At 35.2% G+C, this 23,224-nt stretch overlaps 2 protein-coding genes across 2 annotated transcripts in view; one reads left to right on the top strand and one right to left on the bottom strand.

Moving 5' to 3' along the window:
- Positions 1-2,362: 2,362 nt before the first annotated feature.
- LOC112055889 (apolipoprotein D-like) lies at positions 2,363-18,799 on the top strand. Its single transcript, XM_052882880.1, has 5 exons — positions 2,363-2,521; positions 14,297-14,425; positions 15,985-16,115; positions 17,145-17,329; positions 18,575-18,799. The coding sequence occupies exons 2-5, from the start codon at positions 14,297-14,299 to the stop codon at positions 18,712-18,714; spliced, it is 585 nt and encodes a 194-aa protein (XP_052738840.1). The 5' UTR covers positions 2,363-2,521; the 3' UTR covers positions 18,715-18,799.
- Positions 17,147-23,224, bottom strand: part of LOC112055888 (uncharacterized) — a 15,927-nt gene continuing 9,849 nt past the window's right edge. The window contains exon 13 of the mRNA XM_024096177.2: positions 17,147-21,711. Coding sequence (XP_023951945.1) covers positions 21,478-21,711 — 234 coding nt within the window. The 3' untranslated portion in view covers positions 17,147-21,477. The remainder of the gene's footprint in view (positions 21,712-23,224) is intronic.

Here is a 23,224-nt window from a genome sequence, read left to right as displayed (position 1 = left end):
TTGGGCTACAACTGTAGGCAACCTTGCGTACTTTATTGACAATTAGCTGACGCCGCGCGGTTTCACTCGCGTGGTTCCCGTTCCCGTAGGAATACGGGGATAATACATAGCCTATAGCCTTCCTGGATAAATGGGCCATCTAGCAGTAAAAGAATTTTTCAAATCAAACCAGTAGTTCCTGAGATTAGCGTGTTCAATCAAACAAACAAACTCTTCAGCTTTATAATATTAGTATAGATAAATTATCTGTATTCGACATACTCATATTATAGTTTCATGAAATAAGTAAATGCAAAATGTTATATCGGGGAACAAAAGGATCGGGTCTGATTGTATTGGTCAGGCTGTTACTGAGCACCCACTCCCGGCCGCTATCCCGCTACTGCCCGATACGGGGACTTTTTATCGGGGAACAAAAGGATCGGGTCTGATTGTATTGGTCAGGCTGTTACTGAGCACCCACTCCCGGCCGCTATCCCGCTACTGCCCGATACGGGGACTTTTGGCTGCTGGGTTTCCCCTCTGGCCCGGTTCGCCCCTCCTTAGTTAACCTGCACCCCCTAGACTCCTCTGGGGGGTCCATATTAATACCAGGCTTAGTGTGGACGTCCGGTCAACATGGGCCACACAGCACCAGGACTCCCGACCTCAAACCATCCTCCGAACCCGACCTCCGAGTAGCCGGATTACAGGAGACGCCACGCTCCCAGTCGAAAGTACTGACGAAAATAATGTACTAATGCAAATAAAAGTACTGTGTTCTATTCTCACTTAAAATTTGTCAAAAAAATTTTTAGTCAAATCGTTTTTTAATTTTTTTCTTATCATTTATACCAACACTTTTAGAAATTTTACTAACAATTTCATTTATTAATAATAATATTTACACTACGTAAATAAAGCGCTGTCTATGGGCAATGCGTAGAATTCCAAACAAGTTACTTCAACGAAACCTAAAAAGCAAATGAAGCGCCATCTGTTTTTTGTTACTTGTTATAGTTGCTGATTTGATTATTTTTATTATTTCTGTGTCGCCGCTTAATCAAAATATGCATAGTATCATCTAAATAAAATATATAATTTTTTATGTAGACTGTGTCATCATTGTCATCATTAAATTAGCGCCATCTACATAATTTTAACAGAACTTCTAAAAGGTGTTGAAAATACATACGAGGAAAGACCAGCTACAACATTTACCTTGTGTGACTTGTCTTATCCAATCCAAATAAAACAATAAAATAAAATAAACCGAATAAGGAAGCCAAACAACCCTGTATAGTACCAACCAGTAAAGTCAGTGATTTATTATCAAAACATTCAGCTCAGTAATCATATTTCCGCACTAAGTGTCAAACTACGCAGGTATCTACCACAGAATGACAGAACATAACATAGGCTGCCTACCTAGGTACGAGTAGGTAGGCTTATAACTGAATGTAGATACCGTTGGCGAGCTGTACTTACCTAGACCTAAATTGTTACGGTCATTTACGGTCTCACGCTCCCACTCCCAACTTACTAGATTTTACAGTTTAATCTCTTTACTTTCATCAGATACCTACCTATCTGAGCTATTAAATATACCATAATAAACACCTGATTTCCGAAACCAGAATTAGTTTTTTGAAAACTAGACCATGAAAATTAAACGACGCTATCGACCTCTGTACCTCTGTAAATATTATGTATTCTATTCTATGCCTCTGGCCTCTGCTCTATCGCGCCTAAACTAGGTAGTAGGTGCCGGCGACGAAGAGTACCATACATGACGATTCCTGCCGGGTTACCTTTTAAAAATCCATCCATATACATAATTATTCATTATTGTAATGAATATGAATGAATTTATGAGAAACCGGAGTTTATGCTGTATGAATTTCCTTTCCTCTGGGACGGACCTTCGTCAAAATTCCATCACTACATTTTTGTCATTAGGCAAAATATTTTAATAGCGAAATTCTGTCTATTTATATGTTCGTTCTTGTCCATATTTTGATTTCGTCTCGGAAAAATGCATGGTTTCCGCGGGATCTGAAGAAGAATCTGACACGAACAGAATTGCCGTCATCCACTAACCACTAGTGACTCGTCTAGTCATTCCTTGGCTATCCAAAAAACAAGGCTATTTAAAAACCTGTATGCGTGTCAATATGTTATAAAAACAATCTTGAGTGCGCAAGTAATCTCACAGACTTTATTTTATAAAAAAAAAAATATGTAATAACGTAAGTAGCTGATGTTAAAAACAAACTGGACATTGATAAATATTATTTAACAATCCTTATATGGCAAAAAAATCTCAAATACGTAATCAGTAATCTCACAGCGAACATACTTCCACAGGCTTAAGAAGCTAATAGGATCAAAACAATACATTAATAGCGTCCGAAGTGCGCGCCAGTGCGGACGGCCAGTCTATACGCGGACAGTGACTTGAACGCTCTCAAAAACGGAGGCTCCATAATACGTGTAATATAGCCAGTTGAATATTTCATAAACCAATCGGATTTTTCACACGGTACGTATTATTATTTATAATGAATTATCGGAATCATGCGTCTTCGTACGTGAAAAAATGGGTGTTATTTAATTATAAAGGGTGTCCCAAAATTAACGCGGAAACACAGTTTTTAGTCTTTAGTTTTCGAACTGCTGCCGCCAAGCTTTCAATATTTTTGAAATATAGTTAGTTGTTCTATCGTGTAACGCTCCATTTTTATTAACCGTAAACTGTCAGCTGTCAATTTGTTTTTTTTTTTTGGGTTCTCATCACTTTACTACATAAAATGTCGGCTTTAAATGTTGCGTTAATTTTGGGACACCGGTTAAGTACTTGTCCATTTAGTTGGAAGATAAATAGAAGATCCATAAACTCCAACCCTATGGATAGAGAATTAGGGATGATTGTTTCCCCATTGATTCTATTACAAAGTAAGACCACGCATAACTTTTTACAAAAAGGTCCAATTTTGATCTATACAGGAATATGCATTGTTAATCAGAGGGATTAGGCAGCGTTCTCAATGATAACTTCCAGGATTGATTTGATCCGACATTTCCAACAATAGTAATCGTCATATTTTAAAAAATTTACACAGAACTACGATAAAGTAGTATCGAAACCCACCTCATGAACCATTCTTTCTATAAATTGGTACATACCACAGGAAAATTCGTTCAGTACTTTCAAGTTTATCGAAAACAAATAGACAGAATAAAATTTTTGAAAGTGCGATAAACTAAAATGTTGACCAAGCGGCTATATGCTACGCGACGTATTATCATCTACATACGTTTCACTCCAAAACTGGAGAATCCTCAAGAGATTTTGACTAATTATAATAACAAATGAAATCAATAATTGTTCATAATATACCTACTCGATACCTACTTATTTGACTTAATTAAGTGAATTTCATCCCACAATTAAGCCATTACAACCAGCGTTCCCATAAAAAATAAACCGATATTGATTTACTAAATTTTTCAGTTGTTTCTCCCGGTTTTAGTATTTTTATACCACCCCTGAATTAGAGCAAACAAAATTATGAAGTGATTGAAATAAGTTAAGTTGTTTTCGAATTATAGACGAACAGTTTTAGAACAGATGTACCTATTTAATTAATTTGTTTTGCTAAATTATACTTCTGGAAAATCCGTCAAGTCCACCGGGACCCGACAATGAGCAATCTACGTAAGTTTCTCTCCGATACCAGAGCCTCCTAAGAATAGCCAAAGAAATCAATAATATATCAATATTTTAAAGATTATCAATTATTCATGGTTAAGAACTTCGACAAAGTAATTGCAAGCTTGTCGGATTTTGTAGGAATAGGATCGACCTATTCCTATAAGAGATACGAAAGGCTTTGAGGAAGTTTATTTCCGAAACCAGAGAAACCTCAGGGGTTTGCGACCCCTGAGAATAGCCAAACAAATCAATTATTTATCAATATTTTGAAGATTATTATTTACTAGCGGACGTCCGTGAAATTTAGTTTTTCACAAATCCCTTGGGAACAGTGGATTTTTCCGGGATGAAAAGTAGTCTATGTGATAATCCAGAGTAAAATCTCTTTTTATTCCAAAATTTCAGCCAAATCGGCTCAGTATATATATTGTATAGTATCCATACAAACATTTATACAAACTTACGCGTTTATAATATTAGTAGCATTCATGGTTAAGAACTCCTGCAAACTAGGTAATGCCATTCGGATCGGATTCGGATCTCGTAGGAGTCGGATCGACCTATTCCTACGAGATCCGAGAGGTATTACTTTTGCATTACCCTAATCATCATCATTATAAGCAGACACAGACCCACTACACAGAGCTTTTAGACCTCATGTTAGAACAACACGGTTTTGAGCCTCCAGCATCCATACATCCATCTGAGTGATCGAATCAGAAATTAGATCCGTAGATGCTTAGATTTTATGTTATTTAAAATCTCGGACAAACTTTATTTGAACGTAGGCACGTATGCCATTACCAAGAAATTATCCTTATTATTTCGCGAATTACCTACATAATTTTTTAATGTTTTACCTATCCTAGAAGTTGTTGTGCAAATAAACTTTTAGTTATGTAGGTGGTATGCAAATTTATTTTTACATCTAATTTTTCATAATTATTTTTCGTTGTGCTGGTGTTTTTACATACTTACATAGATAAATACAGTCATGTATGTAGTTTTTATGTTAAGTCAATTAAAATATATAGATAAAGTTGTTTAAGGTACCTACCCAGGGTATTTTTTGTTAATTAAGATTAAGATTTTTAGTAATTAAGACTTTATTTTTAGGATCTATATTTAATAAATTGATAAAAAAAATCAGCAAAAACAGTTTAAATCATCGTAAGGCAAGTCGGAGTCGTGATTAAGGCACAGAAAACATATGTAGGTACAAATCAAGGTTAGATAACATAGGCAAAATATTGCACATTATCTCCATATTAAATGGCACGAAAGAATGAAGTCGGCGCTGAGAAAGTTCGTTATACATAATATTTGTATGGGTGTTCAAACAAAATAACAAATATCTTTGTTATTTATGCGTTTATGTATATACTACATGTAATGAAAAAATGTCACATTTAATGTAAAGAAGCTAAAAATGTATGATTTTATTTATCTAATTAATGAATTATGTTAAAATGATTTTTAATTGATTTTGAAAATTTTTTTAAATTATTTATTTTATAAACATTCAGACAATCTTGTTTATGTATTAATTGGTAATTATTTACATTATCTACCCGAATATCTTATAAAAATCAATATATTCATACCTAGTCATCAATTCATCCCTTCTGTCAGCCCAAGCTCTTACCATGTAAATACTTACGCACGGTACCTAACCAATAGGGATGATGACAGTTTTTTAAATTGTATTTAAATCAAGAGTATACTAATAGTAAAGCAATTTTGTAAAAGGAACAGGGTATCTGCGATCATTACTTTCGGAGCTACAGGGATTTAAAGAGTCAGATTTGCGGCGCTGCCACGGATCCCTGAAAAACGCCCCATACAAAATGGCACGAACTAGTGAGGTCGTAGGTAACGTAATGATCCTTAGATATGTATGTGCGTTCAAACAAAATTACTAATATTAATATCTTTGTTATTTGTGCGTTTATGTTTATAGTTCCCGTATTAAAAAATGTCACATTTAATGTAAGGAAGCTAAAACTGTGTAAATTTTCATCTAATTACAATAAAAGTGTAAAAATTACATCTAATTACAATGAGATTAAAAAATTTTTTAATCTCATTTATTTTGCAAATATCCAGACAATCTTTGCATTTTAAGTAATTAGTTAACATTGACACTATTTACCCGAATGTATCATAAAAATCAATATATTCAAACCTAGTCATCATCCCCATTATGAGGATTGTACCTGGATAACTTTGGAAGGTAAGCAGGTTACAGATCATCAATTGACTGACGCAGACTATATTAGCCCTACATACTTCCTATATTACCACAATTTACTTCGTTTATATTCTGTTTAAATTCAAACACATTTGCACGACCTAGCTTAGATATCTAGTTATTTACATAATATATAATAGCTATTTGTAACGAATGGTTAAACTCGCATAACTGATCTAGATTCTAAAATTGCTTTGAACGCGGTCACGTGATATACGAGTATATATATTTGCCTTGAAAAAGGTTGATTTCTTATTATGTAACTACTAATTTACATAAAAAGCATTAGTATAAAATATATTAATAATAAAGTTAATGATTTAATGTTTTAATCTTAAAGGTCACAGAAAACAATTAAATGGAAACTATTTGTTTATTAAGGGTATATGGGTATCTCTAAAATAAGGGAATTTTAATTTTCTTTCTTCTAAAAGATTTTCATCTTATCTTAACATCTACTCTTATCTTCTAATACTATGTTGCAAAATGTAGGACCTTTAGACCTTTTGTAGACATCCAAACATTATCGATTCTCAGCTGACTGATTTAATTTTTATAAAACACAGCAAGTGTAAATAAATATAGTTTTTAGAAAAACAAACATGTTTTATCGCTTACTAGCTGACGCCGCGCGGTTTCACCCGCGTGATTTGCGTTCCCGTAGGAATATGGAGATAATATATAGCCTATAGCCTTCCTCGATAAATAAGCTATCTAACACTGAAAGAATTTTTCAAATCGGACCAGTAGTTCCTGAGATTAGCGCGTTCAATCAAAACAAGCAAACTCTTCAGCTTTATAATATTAGTATAGATTTGTAAAATACTATATTTTCTTTAAGCGTACTATTTTTTATTATGGCTAAATATGAAAAATACTATATTATTCTCAAGAAATGTTGGCAACCCTATTTCTAATGCGGATTTTCTCCTATAAAATCAAAACTTAACCCTCTTAATCGTCCAATGACAGGTAACTTAGTAAGTAGGTAAACGGTGTACTGGTATAACGGAATGTATGACTAAGTACGTACTTGCTAAGCTAATGCACTTGATGATCAGTGCAAGAGAGAAGATTTCAAATCATTTATCAAAAATATTTAAATAGCTATTGTATTTCATAATTACATTATAAATTAATACATATAAATCAAATTGAAGTGTCTGTCTGTAAACAAAAAATAAGAGCTTCCAAAAATCCCGCGGTGATCATTTATTTTTCCGGAAAGTAGAAGTATGTTGCTCAGTCTATCTTCCAGTAAAATTGGTTCAGCCTGGACAAAGACAGACATTTTAAAAAAGTTTTTTGTTCTTGGTTTAGTAGGTATGGTATAATTAAGTATATATGCACTTGATAAAACACAGCTAAGTATTTTGAAATCACAGACAAACGCTTCAATTTTACTTATAATATGTAAGTACTAGCGAACTAAGCTTTTCACAAATCCTGCGGAGACCGTGAATTTTTCCGGGATGAAAAGTAGTCTATGTGTAATCAAGGGCAAAATCTATTTCCATTCTAAATTTCAGCCAAATCGCTTAAGTAGCCGTAGGGTAAAGGAGACACACACACACATCTACACAAACGTTCGCCTTTATAATATTAGTGTGATTGATTTATATTATAATTCTGTATGCTCTACCTAACTTGGACCACACGGAAAACGATGCCTTGAATAGACACATCTCGGTGAGGATACCGTTGGGTGTACCGTAACGTGCATTGGACCCTGGCCTAGAGCGAGTGGGAAATGCAGAAAAGGAGGCTTTCTTTTATAGTAATGGGTGACAGAACAAACATTTATAGTGTATCTAATGTTAATAACCAACGCCTATTATAACAACACTTCGTAGGGCATGTAACAAGTTTAGGCATGCGCTTTCATCTTAAGTTGAACCATAGATAGGTGTTGGTGTTAATATGTCCCCGTAATTTCAATGGAGACACTTCACTCAGAAAAGAAAACAATAGGGATGATGACTGTTTTATAAATTGTATATAAATTAAGAGTATGCTAATAGTAAAGTCATTTTGTAAAAGTAACAGGGTATCTGCGATCATTACTTTCGGAGCTACAGGTACAGGGAATTAAACTGTCAGATTTGCGGCGCTGCCGCGGATCCCCGAAAAACGCCCCATACGAAATGGTACGAATTAATGACGTCATAGGTACAAAATGATCGTAAAATTTGTATGGGCGGTCAAACAGAATTACTAATATCTTTGTTATTTATGCGTTTATGTTTATAGTTCATATATTAAAACATGTCACGTTTAATGTTAAAGCTAAAACTGTGTGAAACTTCATCTGATTACGATGAAACATTTTTAATAGATTTTGAAATTTTATATAATCTTATTTATTTTGCAAATATCCAGACAATCTTTACATAAATTAGTTATTATTGACCGTATTTACCCGAACGTATCATAAAAATTAATATATTCAAACCTAGTCATCATCCCCATTATTGGAGTTGTTAGACGAGCACTGGCGTAAATCAAAATAAAAATATAACTCTTATTATTTCTCTTTCTTGTCTAATATTTAAGTACCATAAGCCTTTGATTTTTGAAGATTAATGCTTCTTTTAACATTGCACTGCTTTTTAGTGATAAACTGACTCTTCCATCCACATAACTTAAAAAAAAACAAAGATTTTATACTATTAGATATGGTACTAGCGCGTCCAAAGTGAAGCGAACAAATTGTCTTTTAAGTGGCTAATTGTCTTAATTTCATTTATTCGCAATGTAAAGTTAATTAACAAATAATACCTTAATATTGTCTACAATGTCAAGTTGTGAGTCCAGGAAGTGTAAAAACTATATATACATAATTGCAAGTAAACACTAAATTATGCAGTGAAATAGCTAAATTCGGATTACTTTTTGCAGTGATTTTGTAGACACGTAAACTAGCTATAGTATAAAATCTTTTTGAAAAAAAGGTAATAAAAACTAGTACACAAGACTTATTTAGCCTATCTCACTCAAAAATAGGTCAGTACGACTACCACAGAAAATAAAGTATATAAGCATGCGGTATTTATACTTACACTGCCTACATACCTAATTACGCTTTTCTTAGTTAACTAGGTAACTTCAATACAAAGCAATTGTATGGTAATTATTTGAAGACCCAATTGCTATTTTATAACATACAAGTTCTATTTGTTGTGTTATTGTTCCTATATTCAAAGATTTTACGCTCACTAACACATCAAAGGCTGGAGGGTTTTGGTCGTGGAACAAATACTGGGCGCACAGAGAAATAATGAAAGGATCTTACCCACTAAATCTAAAAAGAACTCTATTTGATACATGTATCCTCCCCTGTCTAACTTATGCTTGCCAAACATGGGTTCACACCAAAAATATTAGTAATAAAATCGTGACATGTGAAAGGGCGATGGAGAGGAGCTTACTGAACTTAAGAAAAATTCAAAAGGTAAAAAGCAAAGACATTAGACAGAAGACAAAACTAACTGACGCATTAAAATACGCCTTAAAACTGAAGTGGAAGTGGGCTGGACACGTCTCAAGACTAACAGACGATCGATGGACATTAAGAACTACCGTGTGGCCTGGACCTGCGGGAAAAAGAAAAGTAGGCAGACCAAAGACCCGCTGGTGCGATGATATCGTCCAAATAGCAGGAAGGAACTGGCTCACTGACGCTAAGAATAGAAGCGAGTGGTATCGGCTGGAGGAGGCCTATACCCAATGAGGGGTCTTTACATAGAAACAAGACTAACACTAATTTACTAAAACTTACTCGTTTAACAGTTACGTTAACATACTAATATAAATAACATAATAATAATAAAAAAAAAAAAAATATTGTTAATGTTGTTAAAAATTATGTAAAACTTATGTAAGGATTAATAAAGGCTTTGAATTGAATTGAACGCATAAAACTGAGGCGAACAAAAGTGGCTAATTGTCTTAATGTTAATTTAATAATTTTTAAACAACGAAAGTTATATAAACAAATAATACCTAAATGTTGTCTTCACTTTCGAGTTGTGTGCTCAGGAAGTGTAAAAACATAAAATAAAAAATAAATTATATAATATAAGTAAACACAAATTTGTGCATGTGTTTATTTTAATGTTTCTTGTTGGATTTTGTGAAAAAATATCGGAAATGCTTAGTAAAAACGCTACTGTGATATTTTAACGGAGTGATTAACTTATACCTGTAACTGTAGTTAAACACCGTTATAGATAAATTTAGTCCCTAAACAATAACCTACACGACGATATAATTTACTTTAAAATCGGTGTTATAGTGTTAACCTGGTGAATGTTTTTATCACGACAGGGGGCACGGAAATTGTCCGTGCGACGCGAGAACTCGCGCCGTGAGCGTAATTTTGATTCGATGAGTGAACATTCAAGTGGCTATCAGATGTTAATGTGAATTGTGTATTGAGATTTTTCCTGAAAGAACAAAAAGCTCATCTGAAAAAAGAAAACTACGTGGACTAACTAGACCAAGGAAGCATTTTTTATTGAGAAATAATAATAAGAAACTTAAGTAATATTTTAGATGGAAAAGATTTGATTGCTTGTTTGTATGTATTGTATGTATAGAATGTATAAACTTCTAAATTGAAAAATTCTTGGGAATTTACTGTTGTGAAGCTACACTAACCCCAAGTGATATAGGCTATATTTTATCCCCGTATTCGGGGACGGGAACTAGGACGAGAACCACGCGGGTGAAACCGCGCGACATCTGTTAGTAAACAATAAAATACCATAAAGGTTTGTTTGAATTTAAAAATCTCATTATATTTCGTATTTTTTTTATGATTTATGAACAAATTTTTAAAACTAGAACTCTAAAAATATAGGACTTTCCATACAAACTTTCAACCCCTATTTCACCCCCATTTTATTTTATTTTCGCAATAAAAACTATCCTTTAACCTTTTCCGTGTTTTGGTCTTAAACTGTGCCAGGTTTCATTTAAATTAATTCAGTAGTTTCAGCGTGATGCCCGAATAACAAAAAAGCACGGACAGACAGACAGCCAAAAAATCGAAAGACATATTTTTAGCTTCAGTATCGATTATACAATTAATTATATATTTTCAAAATATCTTCAATGTACAGAATTCGTATTTAGGTTAGATTCTAGATGGCACTGGCGTCCGTTATGCCACATTAACGTTTGGGGTTACAAATGTTATAAGTAAAATCTCAAATTGCGAATAAATGTATAGAATTCGACCAGTTTTATTTTATTAGTAGTTGATGAGTAATTCAATCTCAGACTAAACAAACATTACGTAAGACGTTAACAAATATTGATTTAATATCGACTGGTTATAATTGTCTGTTTATAGTATGACCGCCAATATAGTGATGTCAGAATTTAGTAGAACCTTACAAAAACATGTGTGAAGGTCACTTGTGAATGCTAAAAGTAGGAAGTGCACGATACTTGAAAACACTCAAATTGTGGTATAATATGCATTATTTGACTTAGTGAAGGTTATTTCGTTATAAACTCAGACAAATTAACATAGGACCTGCCTTGCCAGACGTTACCGTCTGTCAAAAGTATATGATCACGATCTAACGTGTATATATATTCAGTGGCACAATTATTACCCGCTTTAATATACTCGCGTCATAGTAAAGTGGGCGGATAATTGTGCCTCTGAGTATACAAACTGTGTCTATAAAATTTTTTCATAACATTTAAACTACGCGTGTGTGTATTACGATTTAAATTTATAGTTGTGTGCAGTGTAAGGCACAGGATATATTTATTGGTGTTAAATATTTTCGATGTGTGAGTTTACCTCGTCCCTATCAAAAAACGACAGACAATTTTGTTGGAGAATTTGAGTGCGATACAAGTCCACAGGAAATTAGTCTGAGGTTATAAACAAATAAATTTGAATACCTACATAGTTAATTCTTGAGTTAAAGTTAGCTATGTTAGAAGTAGTCGGGTGTGAGTGATATGCACTATTGAAGAATGTAACTAACATTCTTCAATAGTGCATATAATTCACACCCGATTTACTTCTAACATAGCTAACTTTAACAAAGAAGTGCTAAAAAACCTACTTGAATACACTCAAATTGTGGTATTTACCGTATAATTACGCATCATTTTGAGTTAATGAAGGTTATCCGTAAACAATTTAAAAAAATATTTTAATTGTTAATTCTTAACTGCAGCTATTTTATAAATAAATCAGGTTAAACGGATGTAAATAATATGCACATAGTCAATAATGGAACAAGACTAACCGTCTAATAAATTAAGGACATTTAGTTTAAAGTATAATTTAGCATACCTGCATGTTTTCTTTGATTTTTAGGGTTCAGTAAGACCACAAGTAATCCTTGAAGTCCATCCGTGGTTCAGTTCAGTTTTAGCAGCTTATAGTATTATTGTAATCAATTGTAATACATATGTATTTAGCTCTTATGTACCACACAACTCATTGGATAGGAATCGGAATTAACATTTTTCGATCAAGGGATCTTGTTACATCTATGATTTCGAACCCAGAACCTCGTGAACGGAGGTCACATAGACCGCTAAACGAACGAAGCAGTTTAAACCTAATACTAGTAATCTATACTAATATTATAAAGCTGAAGAGTTTGTTTGTTTGTTTACTTGAACGCGCAATCTTAGGAACTACTGGTCCCATTTCAAAATTCTTTCAGTGTTAGATAGCCTATTTATCGAGGAAGGTTATAGGCTATACATATGTATATACTATTATCCTCGTATTCCTACGGGAACGGGAACCACGCGGGTGAAACCGCGCGGCGTCAGCTAGTAGCAATATTAAATAAAATTTAAATAAAAAAATCTGAGAAAACCTTCGTTATGTTGTGAATTAGTTTTTTCTTGTAAGCCAATTATCACATAATATGCGTAATTGTACCCGCAGATTGAAAGGTGAAACAGGGTGAAACTGCGCGGCGTCAGCTAGTAGCAAAATAAAATACATAAATTTCAATAAAAAAAAATGTGAGGAAACCGTCGTTATTGTGTGAATTAGTTTTTTCTTGTAAGCTAATTATCACATAATATGCGTAATTGTACCCGCAGATTCCGGTAACTTTTTAGTTATGTCATTGTTTACCATAATTTATTATACCACAGAGTAATAAAGTCAAAAATAACTTTGGTTTTGAATGTCCCGTATACTTAACCTATTATGTATTCAAACAATTTCAAGAAGTAAAATTTTACCCAAAAGACTATGCATCCAGAGCCAGACACATTTTGTGTTACTAGATCATGAAAACTGAGGCGCTCAAAAGAGGAAATTTCCACATCTCAATATTAGTTGTGGTCAACAACGAACGTTATTTAAACAGATAAGACCTTAAAATCATCTACAATGTCAAGTTGAATACTTGACATTGTAGATGATTTTTTGTTGATTGTAGATGTTAAGTAAGTATAAAAACTATGTTTACATAATGAAATTAAAGACAAAATTGTACATGTGTGCGCTCAGTTTTGTAGCCTATTATTCGGATTACTTTTCGCGGTGATTTTGTAGGGACGTAACCGATCTATAGTATAAAATTATCATTGTTTGTGAGTACTTAAAAATGACTAGCGGACGCTCGCGACTCCGTTGGCGTGAAATCCCGATTTACACAAACCCCGCGAAAACAATTTTTCCAGGATAAAAAGTAGCCTATATGTAGTATAATCTGTTTTCTTTCCAAAAGAGTAGTCCGAAATTGAGCCCACTCTTCAAAACTATAAAGAAATGAAAAATGTCATGATCATCATCCTTATCAACCCATATTCGGCTCAATGCTGCGCTCGAGTCTCCTTTCACAATGAGAGGGGTTAGGCCAATAGTCCACCACGCTGGCCCAATGCGGATTGGCGGACTTCACACACGCAGAGAATTAAGAAAATTCTCTGGTATGCAGGTTTCTTCACGATGTTTTTCCTTTACCGTTTGAGACACGTGATATTTAATTTCTTAAAATGCACACAACTGAAAAGTTGGAGGTGCATGCCTCGGACCAGATTCGATCCCATACACTCCGGGATCGGAGGCAGAGGTCATATCCACTGGGCTATCACGGCTCACGGAAAAATGTAACTAAATATCACAACATTAGTTTGTTGTGATATTTAGTACATTTTTCATTCCTGTACCTATAGTTTGCCACCGTTTTGTGGTTTTACTGACGATGACGTTGCCATAGAATGCTAATTACAGACTGTCGAGTATATATTTATTGACTTGTTTTATTCTTTTCCATATACCTACTTGCAGAGCCACTGTATGGACTTGTATATTGTAGAGCCTTATTGAGTTGTTTATATATTCCTTCCAGATGTCTGTTCTCCGAGCTATAGCGGTGTTTCTCTGCGGATTCTTCTGCCTACGTGTGAGCAGGGCTCAATTGGTATTCCCCGGAGCGTGCCCAGATGTTGCTGTTATGACTGATTTTGATGCTAGCAGAGTGAGTATCGAACAATACGAGTTGCCAGTGATGACCTACCTACGGATCTGAGACTTGGTCGCTAACTATGGACCTATTATGAAGCAGAGTCACTCAGAGCGCGATAAAACAAGCTATACTCCGAGTATCTCTGTGTGATCGAATCAGCAATGAGGACATTCGCATAAGAACCTAAGTTACCGATTTAGATCAAGAAGCCGGAAAGCTGAAGTGGCAATGGGAGAGTTAATGAAAATCACATGAAAATCCGTTCAGAAGTTTATCGCGTCTGTTACTTGGTCGCTAACTATGGGCCTCATATGAAGCTATATGAGGAGTATCTCTATTCTCGGAGTATCTTTGCGTGATCGAATCAGCAATGAGGACATTCGCATAAGAATCTAAGTTACCTATTTAGATTAAGAAGCCGGAAAGCTGAAGTGGCAATGGGAGAGCAAATGAAAATCACATGAAAATCCGTTTAGAAGTTTATCGCGAACATGCAGACTGACAGACAGACAGAGGGAGAACTTTGTTTTATACTTTTACCTGTAAAATATTATCTTCTCTTCTTTAATTTGGTTTTTAAATAATGTAATTACGACATGTAAAAGTTATAATTTATTCTTTTATATGGTTTGTACGTCTATGAATAGCTTGTCAACTGTTATGACAAAGTTCTTGTGATAGATACACATTTTCTGTAGATGTTTCTCATTTTATATTTAGCAATTTATTTATTCCAAGCTAAATATAAATTATATGTAAATAGAACAAAAGGCTATAAACAAAAAGAAAGAGTTACCCCTTGACATGTCTTTTTGAAATATGAAGTCGGTTGTATAAACGACTACTAGTTACTTCCTGATTCACATAATTATTATATACTTATTGTAATAACTAATATCCCACGGTCCCTGAAACGGCCTTTAAAATTATCAAGTAATTTGTACAGGGAAACTATATTATAATGTTCGTTTGTAAATAATAGCTGCCTGTTGACATTATGCTAGCCACTCACTATCCAATAAGTTCAGGTGCCTGCATGATGTCATACACATCAATAGTCAATAGTTAATATTTATTTATTTCAATTAGACTTTTTTCATGATTACAGGCACTTTCGAAACGTCATGTAAAAATGTTATAAGATGATGGTGATAATAATTAGTCGAAAACTTAAAAATAAAGTTACGAGGATTGTAAACGCGCCTTGGTCCGAGAAGAGCCCAAAACAAACTCAGCCAGGAATTTTCAATTTTATTTTATCACCATTTATCAATAGCAGCCAGTCATATAATACATTTCATTTCCACACTATTTTGTCGTTTATATAATAACTTCTTTTTTAACAAGTTCTTTTTTCTATAAGCTTGCGTTTAAAAAAAAACTTTGAACTTATTGAGAGACCTGTCCGTGGTTTCAAGTGGCAGTTTATTAAAAGAACGTATGCAATTCCATACCCTTAATAGAATCGCGACCAACACACGATCAGTTTTATCGGACGTCCTACCGTAAGCGCTGCAGGCCCGTGGATTTATTGGATTGTGAGTGGCTAACATTAATTATCATGTTTACAGTACTTGGGAAAATGGTACGAGGCCGAGAAATACTTCGCTGCTTTCGAGCTGGGGGGAAAGTGCATCACCGCCAACTACGGGCTCAAAGACAATGGAGTGGTCAGAGTCCTCAACAAACAAATAAGCACTTTGTGAGTAACATTATTCATTTGATCTTATTTAGTCGAGGGTACTACAACATTGATGAGTTCCTTAATGATAAAGATGCTTGGAGGCCGTTGGATCAGCTTCCACCTTCACACAGGAAGTAAAACTATAAGAAATGTAAACAGTAATTGTTATCAATTGTAAATTATAATACTGTATGACTTTTTCAAAAGAGCAACTGTTGAGTTTCTTGCCGGTATCTTCTCAGCAGGACCTGCCTTCCGAATCGGTGGTAGAATCTTTACAAATAGTCAACTGACGTGTCAAAAGTGCTTGTAAACTGAGCCTACTTGAAATAAATGAATTTTGATTTGATTCGACTTATTTACTCATTTGTGTTTATAAATTACTAGCAGACGCCACGCGGTTGCACTCGCGTAGTTTCCATTCCTGTAGGAATATGCGAATAAAATATAGCACCCGGTGATACTGTTGACTGTGGCTTCCCACCAGTGAAAGAATTTGTCGGTTCGGGAAAGAACATTATATTAGTATAGATTATTGTTTATTAATACTTTGCGTTTGGTTCTGGCGGCTCAAGACCGAGAGTGTTTATAAGTTTATAAAATAAAAGAGGCTTATGACTAAGTAGCTTCAGATCGTGAGATCCTGAGAGTCTGGGTTGGGACAATTGAATTCTCAGTAGCTGCTCAGAGTTGAGAAGTTGGTGGCGTAATACACACACATAGCTCGAGCACGTTAAGCCGCATCTGTCTTTTCGCGGTTTTCACTAATAGATAAATTCGTGAGGAAGCTTTAGGTATATAATTTGTCAAGGTTTTGTGTGAACTGTGTAGATGTGTTGGAAAAAGTCAAGCCGCCTGGAAGCTTTCATCGAAAATGAAAACTGGACGTTTGAGATATAACAAAACAATGCATGATCATTATGGTTTATTCTGCTTGCATATAAGGGTTCTATGTAGGAATTCGCACATGCTAGTATAAATTTAAAAAAGTTCTGACATTAAAGTAGAACCAGTGAAAGTCAAACTCATCAGTCCTGTTGTTTCCAGTACGGGAATGAAGTCAGAGATAGAAGGAGAGGCCATGCAAGTGAGCCGGTCGGACGAGGGCAAGCTGTCGGTGAGGTTTCCGTCGCTGCCAGTCAACGTGGCGGCGCCGTACTGGGTCGTCGACACTGACTATGACAGCTTCAGCCTGGTCTGGAGCTGCTATGACTTCGGCATCTTCCACACAAGTTTGTATTTCTTATCACTTCACCATAATCATCATTAACAGCCTACGTATGTACGAGTATTTTTATCCTCTTTCTCTCACGTCATAATTGTCAGTCTATTTTAATGACCCACTAGGGCCAAGGCTCCGTCATAAGAGAAGGGATTAGGAACCATCACCCTGCACCAATGTAGCTTGGTGGGCTTCATTGTTTGTATTTTCAAATTGTTTATGTTTAGGTAGTTAAGGCAATGCTGTATTGATTGCCAGTGTTTTTATTATGAAAGCACTCCACAAAACAGGATTTAAATCGTTTCCAATATACACTCCTTTCTTATAATAATAATCTACTCATATCTATCTTTGTTTTTAATTTATTGTTGTCTCTACAATGCCATTGATCATTTAGTCATTTATCTATCATGATGAATAGAAATGAAAACTACGAGTATGTACCCAACCCTACTGTAATCTTCCAAAGGTTACAAAAAATTAATATCACAATGTGTATCTTAATGTATTTACTCAATAATCTACGTTGAAAAGTTGGAAAATTTCTCTTCTACTAGTATATGATGAGGAGAAACCGGCATAGTAGCCCTGGCGATTATGTACAACGTTGTAAAATGGCATTTTATACTCAAGTAGCTTTCACACGCCGACTGCCTAGTTTTTAAAAGTATCTAATGAACCAAAATGAATTCTAGTTGTTTGTTAAGAACTTACGAGCATGTATTATGAATTATGTTGTTCTTAACCCCTTCACATTACATGTCCAACCTGAGCTAACCTTTTCCTCCGAAACTTTTAGTCACTGTCACTTTCAGGCTTCCTCCTTAAAATATCAATGTGATCATTATCAGCTGATGGACATCCACTGCTGGACTTAGGCATCTTGCCGTTAGACCGTTGTGCTTGGAAGTCAATGCAAGGGGCCTACATATCAATGTATAAAACCAAAAATAGATTTTAATAGGTACATTGTTATTGAATCCAAATGATTCACCTACCTACGTACCATCAGAATAGACTGAAGCGTACAAATGAGTGAAGTTTGCAATAAGTAGTTAAATGTAGAACCGTTAGAAATATTTACACTAAATTACGTATCTACCTATATAAAATATTTGGGTCCATATAAAACTTTGGCTCACTATAAAACCTGCGCCGAATGCCGGTAATATAAGCAAATGGAGAAATATTGACTTTCAAAAACACTAAAAAAAGCCACAAAAAATTAATTTGAAAATCAATATTCTGTTTACAGGAAATGCATGGATACTTACGAGAGAGAGAAACCCGCCTTTGGAAGTTCTAGAGAAAGCGTACACAGCAGCCGACAAAAACAACATTAACCGTGCATACTTCATGCGGACAGACCAGAAGAATTGCCCCAAAGAAGATTGATGAACCCTGTATTGCTTTAATAACGCCATCCAGTATTTATAAGTTTACTATTGTTAGTGCATTTATTAAAATATTAGTAATTTAATCGTAGTTTATCTGTTTTAATGAACGATATCAAAATTAACTCTAGTTTGACCTCCCGTTGCCTTTAAGAGTGAGTGAATCAGGTATCCCTTTTTAACCCCCGTCCCAAAAGGAGGGGTGTTATAAGTTTGACGTATCTGTCTGTCCATTGTGTGTGGTACCATAGCTCCATAACAGATGAAGCGATTTCAATTTAGTTTTTTTTGTATTAAAGGTGATTTATGTGCAAGTGTTCTTAGACATATTTGATGAAAATCGCTTGAGCCGTTTAAAAGTTGTGTGGGTGAAAGTGAGGAAGAATAATCGAATGTCTGCAAATATACTGGAATGGGGTCTCAAATGAAGCGCACTGAAAGAGAATATGATGACTTGGTGGAGAGTGTAATTAATAATTTTATGAAATTCGGGGGCTTTTTATAATTGTAAATTTTTTACCGTTGTGCAAGACAACGCGTAATAAGTAAATAATCTGAGCCGATGTCATTGACTTTCCTAGAACGCGCACAAAGTGTTCTGCTTCTTAATTTCTTATAGGTACGTTTTAGGTACGTTTAGTTCCCGTCCCCGTGAGGATATGGGGATAAAATATAATATTTTATTACTCCATGAATATATTAAATTCTAAAGGCGAAATGATTTTTAAATTGGCTGAATAATTATGAGTAAAATCGTATCAAACAAACAAATCTTACCTCTTTATAATATTAGTTTAGATGTACCTACATTCCTAAAAATAAAGTCAGTTACTGACGATCAAGTAAGCTCAAATGCCTGCAGCGTTAGCGCTGCTGACATGTGAGCTTACTTGATCATCAATGGCTGACATTAAGGATTGCCATAGTTATTATCGAAAAAAAATATAGAGGAAATTATGGTTTAGAAATAAATAATACTACAATTATAGAGTCGCAATTCGCGCACATTTTTAAAAAGCAAAATTAAATTAAACTTTTTAAGTTTGTTACTTAGATCTAGATCAAAATACCTATTACATATTTACTACCTATTGTATATTATTTCCTAATACAATATATCTAAAGCTATTTTTTCTTGCACCTCAACAGATTCAAAAATTATGCTCGTGTGTTTAGTCTATGAACGAACGCAAGATTTCATTTTAAGTCACTTTTCATTGTGACGTCACAATTTTCGCCTTAAAAAGACTCTACACAAGAACAGTGTGTAAATATGTTGAGGTGCCAGTAAAAAATAATTTACGTATTGTCAAAATATACAATGTTTTAGTGAATGTATGTTATTTTAGAGAATATGTACTACCTATTTACTGTTTTTTTAAGTTTAGACAAATGAGATGTAGCCCGTCTTTAAAATACCAATCCAATTGTGAATTACTGTTACATTATGTATTATGATAATTACAATAGATATTTTTTACATTATGGAAGTAAGTTTTTAGTAAGTAATAAAAAAGTGTTATTTACCTATTGTAGTATTAGGTAGGTAATAGGTATACGAATACGAGCATAATCCCATAATCAGCAATAAGTATTACGAGAACTTTACATGCATCATCAATCATATATTTTTTTTTTAATTTAAAATATATTATTCCCCTAAACATACATATTGCACACTTGCACTGGATCACAGTTGTCATTGGCTATATATTTTCTTGACTATACGATTTTGTATGTAGGTAGTAATAGTTGAAGTAACGAGTAAATGGCGCACCTAATGGTAATGCTAGCCACTGACCATCCAAAACGTCCACGTGCCTGCAGCGCTCATCTGCATGATGTCATGCACCAACACACGATCAGATTTATCGGATGTCGTGCGGTTAGCGCTGCAGGCACGTGGACTAATAGGATGGTGAATGGCAGCTCCTTTACCTACAGCTTTCCGACAACACAGGTCCGGAAGTGTCATTTGTTTGAATATTGCCGAAGAACAAAATATTTATTCATAACCGCTCAAACTTTCTTTATTCTAATACTAGCGGATGTCCGCGACTTCGTCTACGTGGAATTTAGTTTTTCACAAATCCCTCGGGAACCATGGATTTCCGGGATAAAAAAGTAGCTGTGTTAATCCAGACTATAATACATCTCAATACAAAATTTCAGCTAATTCGGTTCAGTAGTCAGGGCGTGAAAGAGTAACAAACATTCATATCTGCAAAATCATCAGTTTTCGCAAATCTCGGAAAAACCATGGATTTTTTCGGGATAAAAAGTAAGCCTATGTGTTAATTTAGAGTAAAATGTATTTCCATTCTAAATTTCAGCCAAATCGCTTCAGTAGTAGCGGCGTTAAAGAGTAACAAATATCCAAACATCCATACAAACTTTCGCGTTTAAAATATTAGTAGGATAGGATAATATTCAAGGAACAGAGCGTTTTTATTGCAGACTTCGGTGCGCCCTATAACAAAACGCATTGTAAATTGACTATAAAGGTTATATTTATTTATTAATACGGATTAATGTATATTAACATCAAGTGTTGTGTTAATGTAAAATCAATAATTGTTATTGTTTTTGTTATTCAACGCATCGAAGTCTGGAAGCTCGCTTGATTGTTACGTTCATAATTTTGGCCGACTCACATGAATATTGCGCAAAGTTAAGGTCATGAATAAATATTTTGTTCTTGAGCCCACGGACCTAAAAGTCTCGTCTTAAATTCACGATATTTGTCGTCGGTTTTCTTTGGTCGTTAAGTGGGGGTGCTATCGTCGGAATGCCAACTTTTCCGCTTCTCTCTAGTCGCTTCGTCGTAGGTTGGTGGCGGTGGTAAGTGGTCGCTCTTGGTCTTGGCTGGTTTCTGTGCTGGCGCCAGTCGGTCTTCCTCTGCCTCTTCGGGTATTGAGTCTCGACGTCTGTCGTACTCAGATAGCACTGGTTGGGATATGTTATTCCTTTGGGTTAGCTTCGGAGCGCTGTTCGCTAGCTGTGGAAGAAATTTTAAATTCAATTCAATTAAAATTCATTCATTTCAAGTAGGCTAAGGTAGGTTAAAGGTTAAGAATGAGAGGGGTTAGGCCAGTAGTCCACCACGCTGGCCCAATGCGGATTGGTAAACTTCACACACGCTCTGGTATGCAGGTTTCCTCACGATGTTTTTCCATCACCGTTTGAGACACGTGATATTTAATTTCTTAAAATGCACACAACTGAAAAGTTGTAGGTGCATGCCCCGGACTGGATTCGAACCCACACACTCCGGAATCGGAGGCAGAGGTCATATCCACTGGGCTATCACGGCTCTTACACGTTTATAAGCGTTTAATTTTGTCTGTTTGAAGGAAATTTACTTTCGGTTCCGAAGGCTAAATGCTATGTAAGGTAAGGATTATATTTCCGACATACGTCGTGGTAAGACTTTTTGTATTCCTATACACAACGAATTGTCAATAATATTGGCAATATTATCCTCTCAATTGTGCAAAAAGGACAAGTGTGTGCACAAACACAGGGACACTATTCCTTCACTTTTATGGTCTGATGGACAGTAGAACGACACGACCAGAGAACAAAATCAGGCGCAGGACTAACGAACGGCATTAGGTACGTGCTCTACAAGGCACGGGGGTGTACCTCAGAGATACCTACCGACACTACCAACTTTGAAATTCCAGGTTTCTTTAAGTAAGATTTTTCTCGTAACAATAATCACAATAAGTGACCTGGGTTTCAAACTCTGGACCTCACTGTCTATAGCTTACCCGGCTGTCCATGGGATCACTGAGGCAGACAATAGAGTGTGTGCGGGCACCCTAAGAGTTAATATTATAGATACCTAAGTACTCTACCGCCTCTTAATCACTGCAATAAATTAGCACTAAGCCAAAGCGATAAAAAGACGCAAATAAGCAAAATCACGGTAACGAAGGAGCCAAGGTTTAAGTAGATTTTTACCTATTTGTTGTGGGATTAAATGAATACCTATATCTATAAGTATATAAATAGATAAAGACAAAACATTATGTTTGTCGTAAGTACTTACTTAAAGAAAATTTGTAAAGAAATTTGTAAAAAAGAAAGGGAAAGACTGTGCTAGGAGTGGATACGACAATAGACCAACGGGGCGGGGACCGAACCACCACCCCTCGGTGATGAGTCCAACCGCTCTTACCGTTGAGCTATTGAGGCTTTTAAGGTTTTTGCATCGATATAAAATAGGCCGCCACTGCCTAGACCTAGACCGCCCAAGTTTGGTCGGTCCCTCAACCGTAAATGTGGAAGGTCATTAATTCATCCCGAAACCTTTTATTATTTATTCCTTACAACTCTAGCCCTTGACCACTATCTCACCTGATGGTAAGTGATGATGCAGTATAAGATGGAAGCGGGCTAACTTGTTAGGAGGTTTCTACTCGGCATCGTACCAGAATGCTAAATCGCTTAGCGGTACGTTTTTGCCGGTAGGGTGGTAACTAGCCACGGCCGAAGCCTCCCACCAG

Source organism: Bicyclus anynana, chromosome 1 (genome assembly GCF_947172395.1).
Source record: "Bicyclus anynana chromosome 1, ilBicAnyn1.1, whole genome shotgun sequence".
Lineage (NCBI taxonomy): Eukaryota > Metazoa > Arthropoda > Insecta > Lepidoptera > Nymphalidae > Bicyclus > Bicyclus anynana.
Note: the sequence above shows the minus strand (reverse complement) of the source record. Positions and strands in the feature narration are given on the sequence as shown.

What these genes read in the sequence shown, in the direction of transcription:
- LOC112055889 (XM_052882880.1), top strand. Translation starts at nt 14,297, where the DNA reads ATGTCTGTTCTCCGAGCTATAGCGGTGTTTCTCTGCGGATTCTTCTGC. An exon ending in AACAAACAAATAAGCACTTT is followed by an intron (nt 16,116 to 17,144) that starts GTGAGTAACATT and finishes TGTTGTTTCCAG; the next exon opens with TACGGGAATGAAGTCAGAGA. An exon ending in CTTCGGCATCTTCCACACAA is followed by an intron (nt 17,330 to 18,574) that starts GTTTGTATTTCT and finishes TTCTGTTTACAG; the next exon opens with GAAATGCATGGATACTTACG.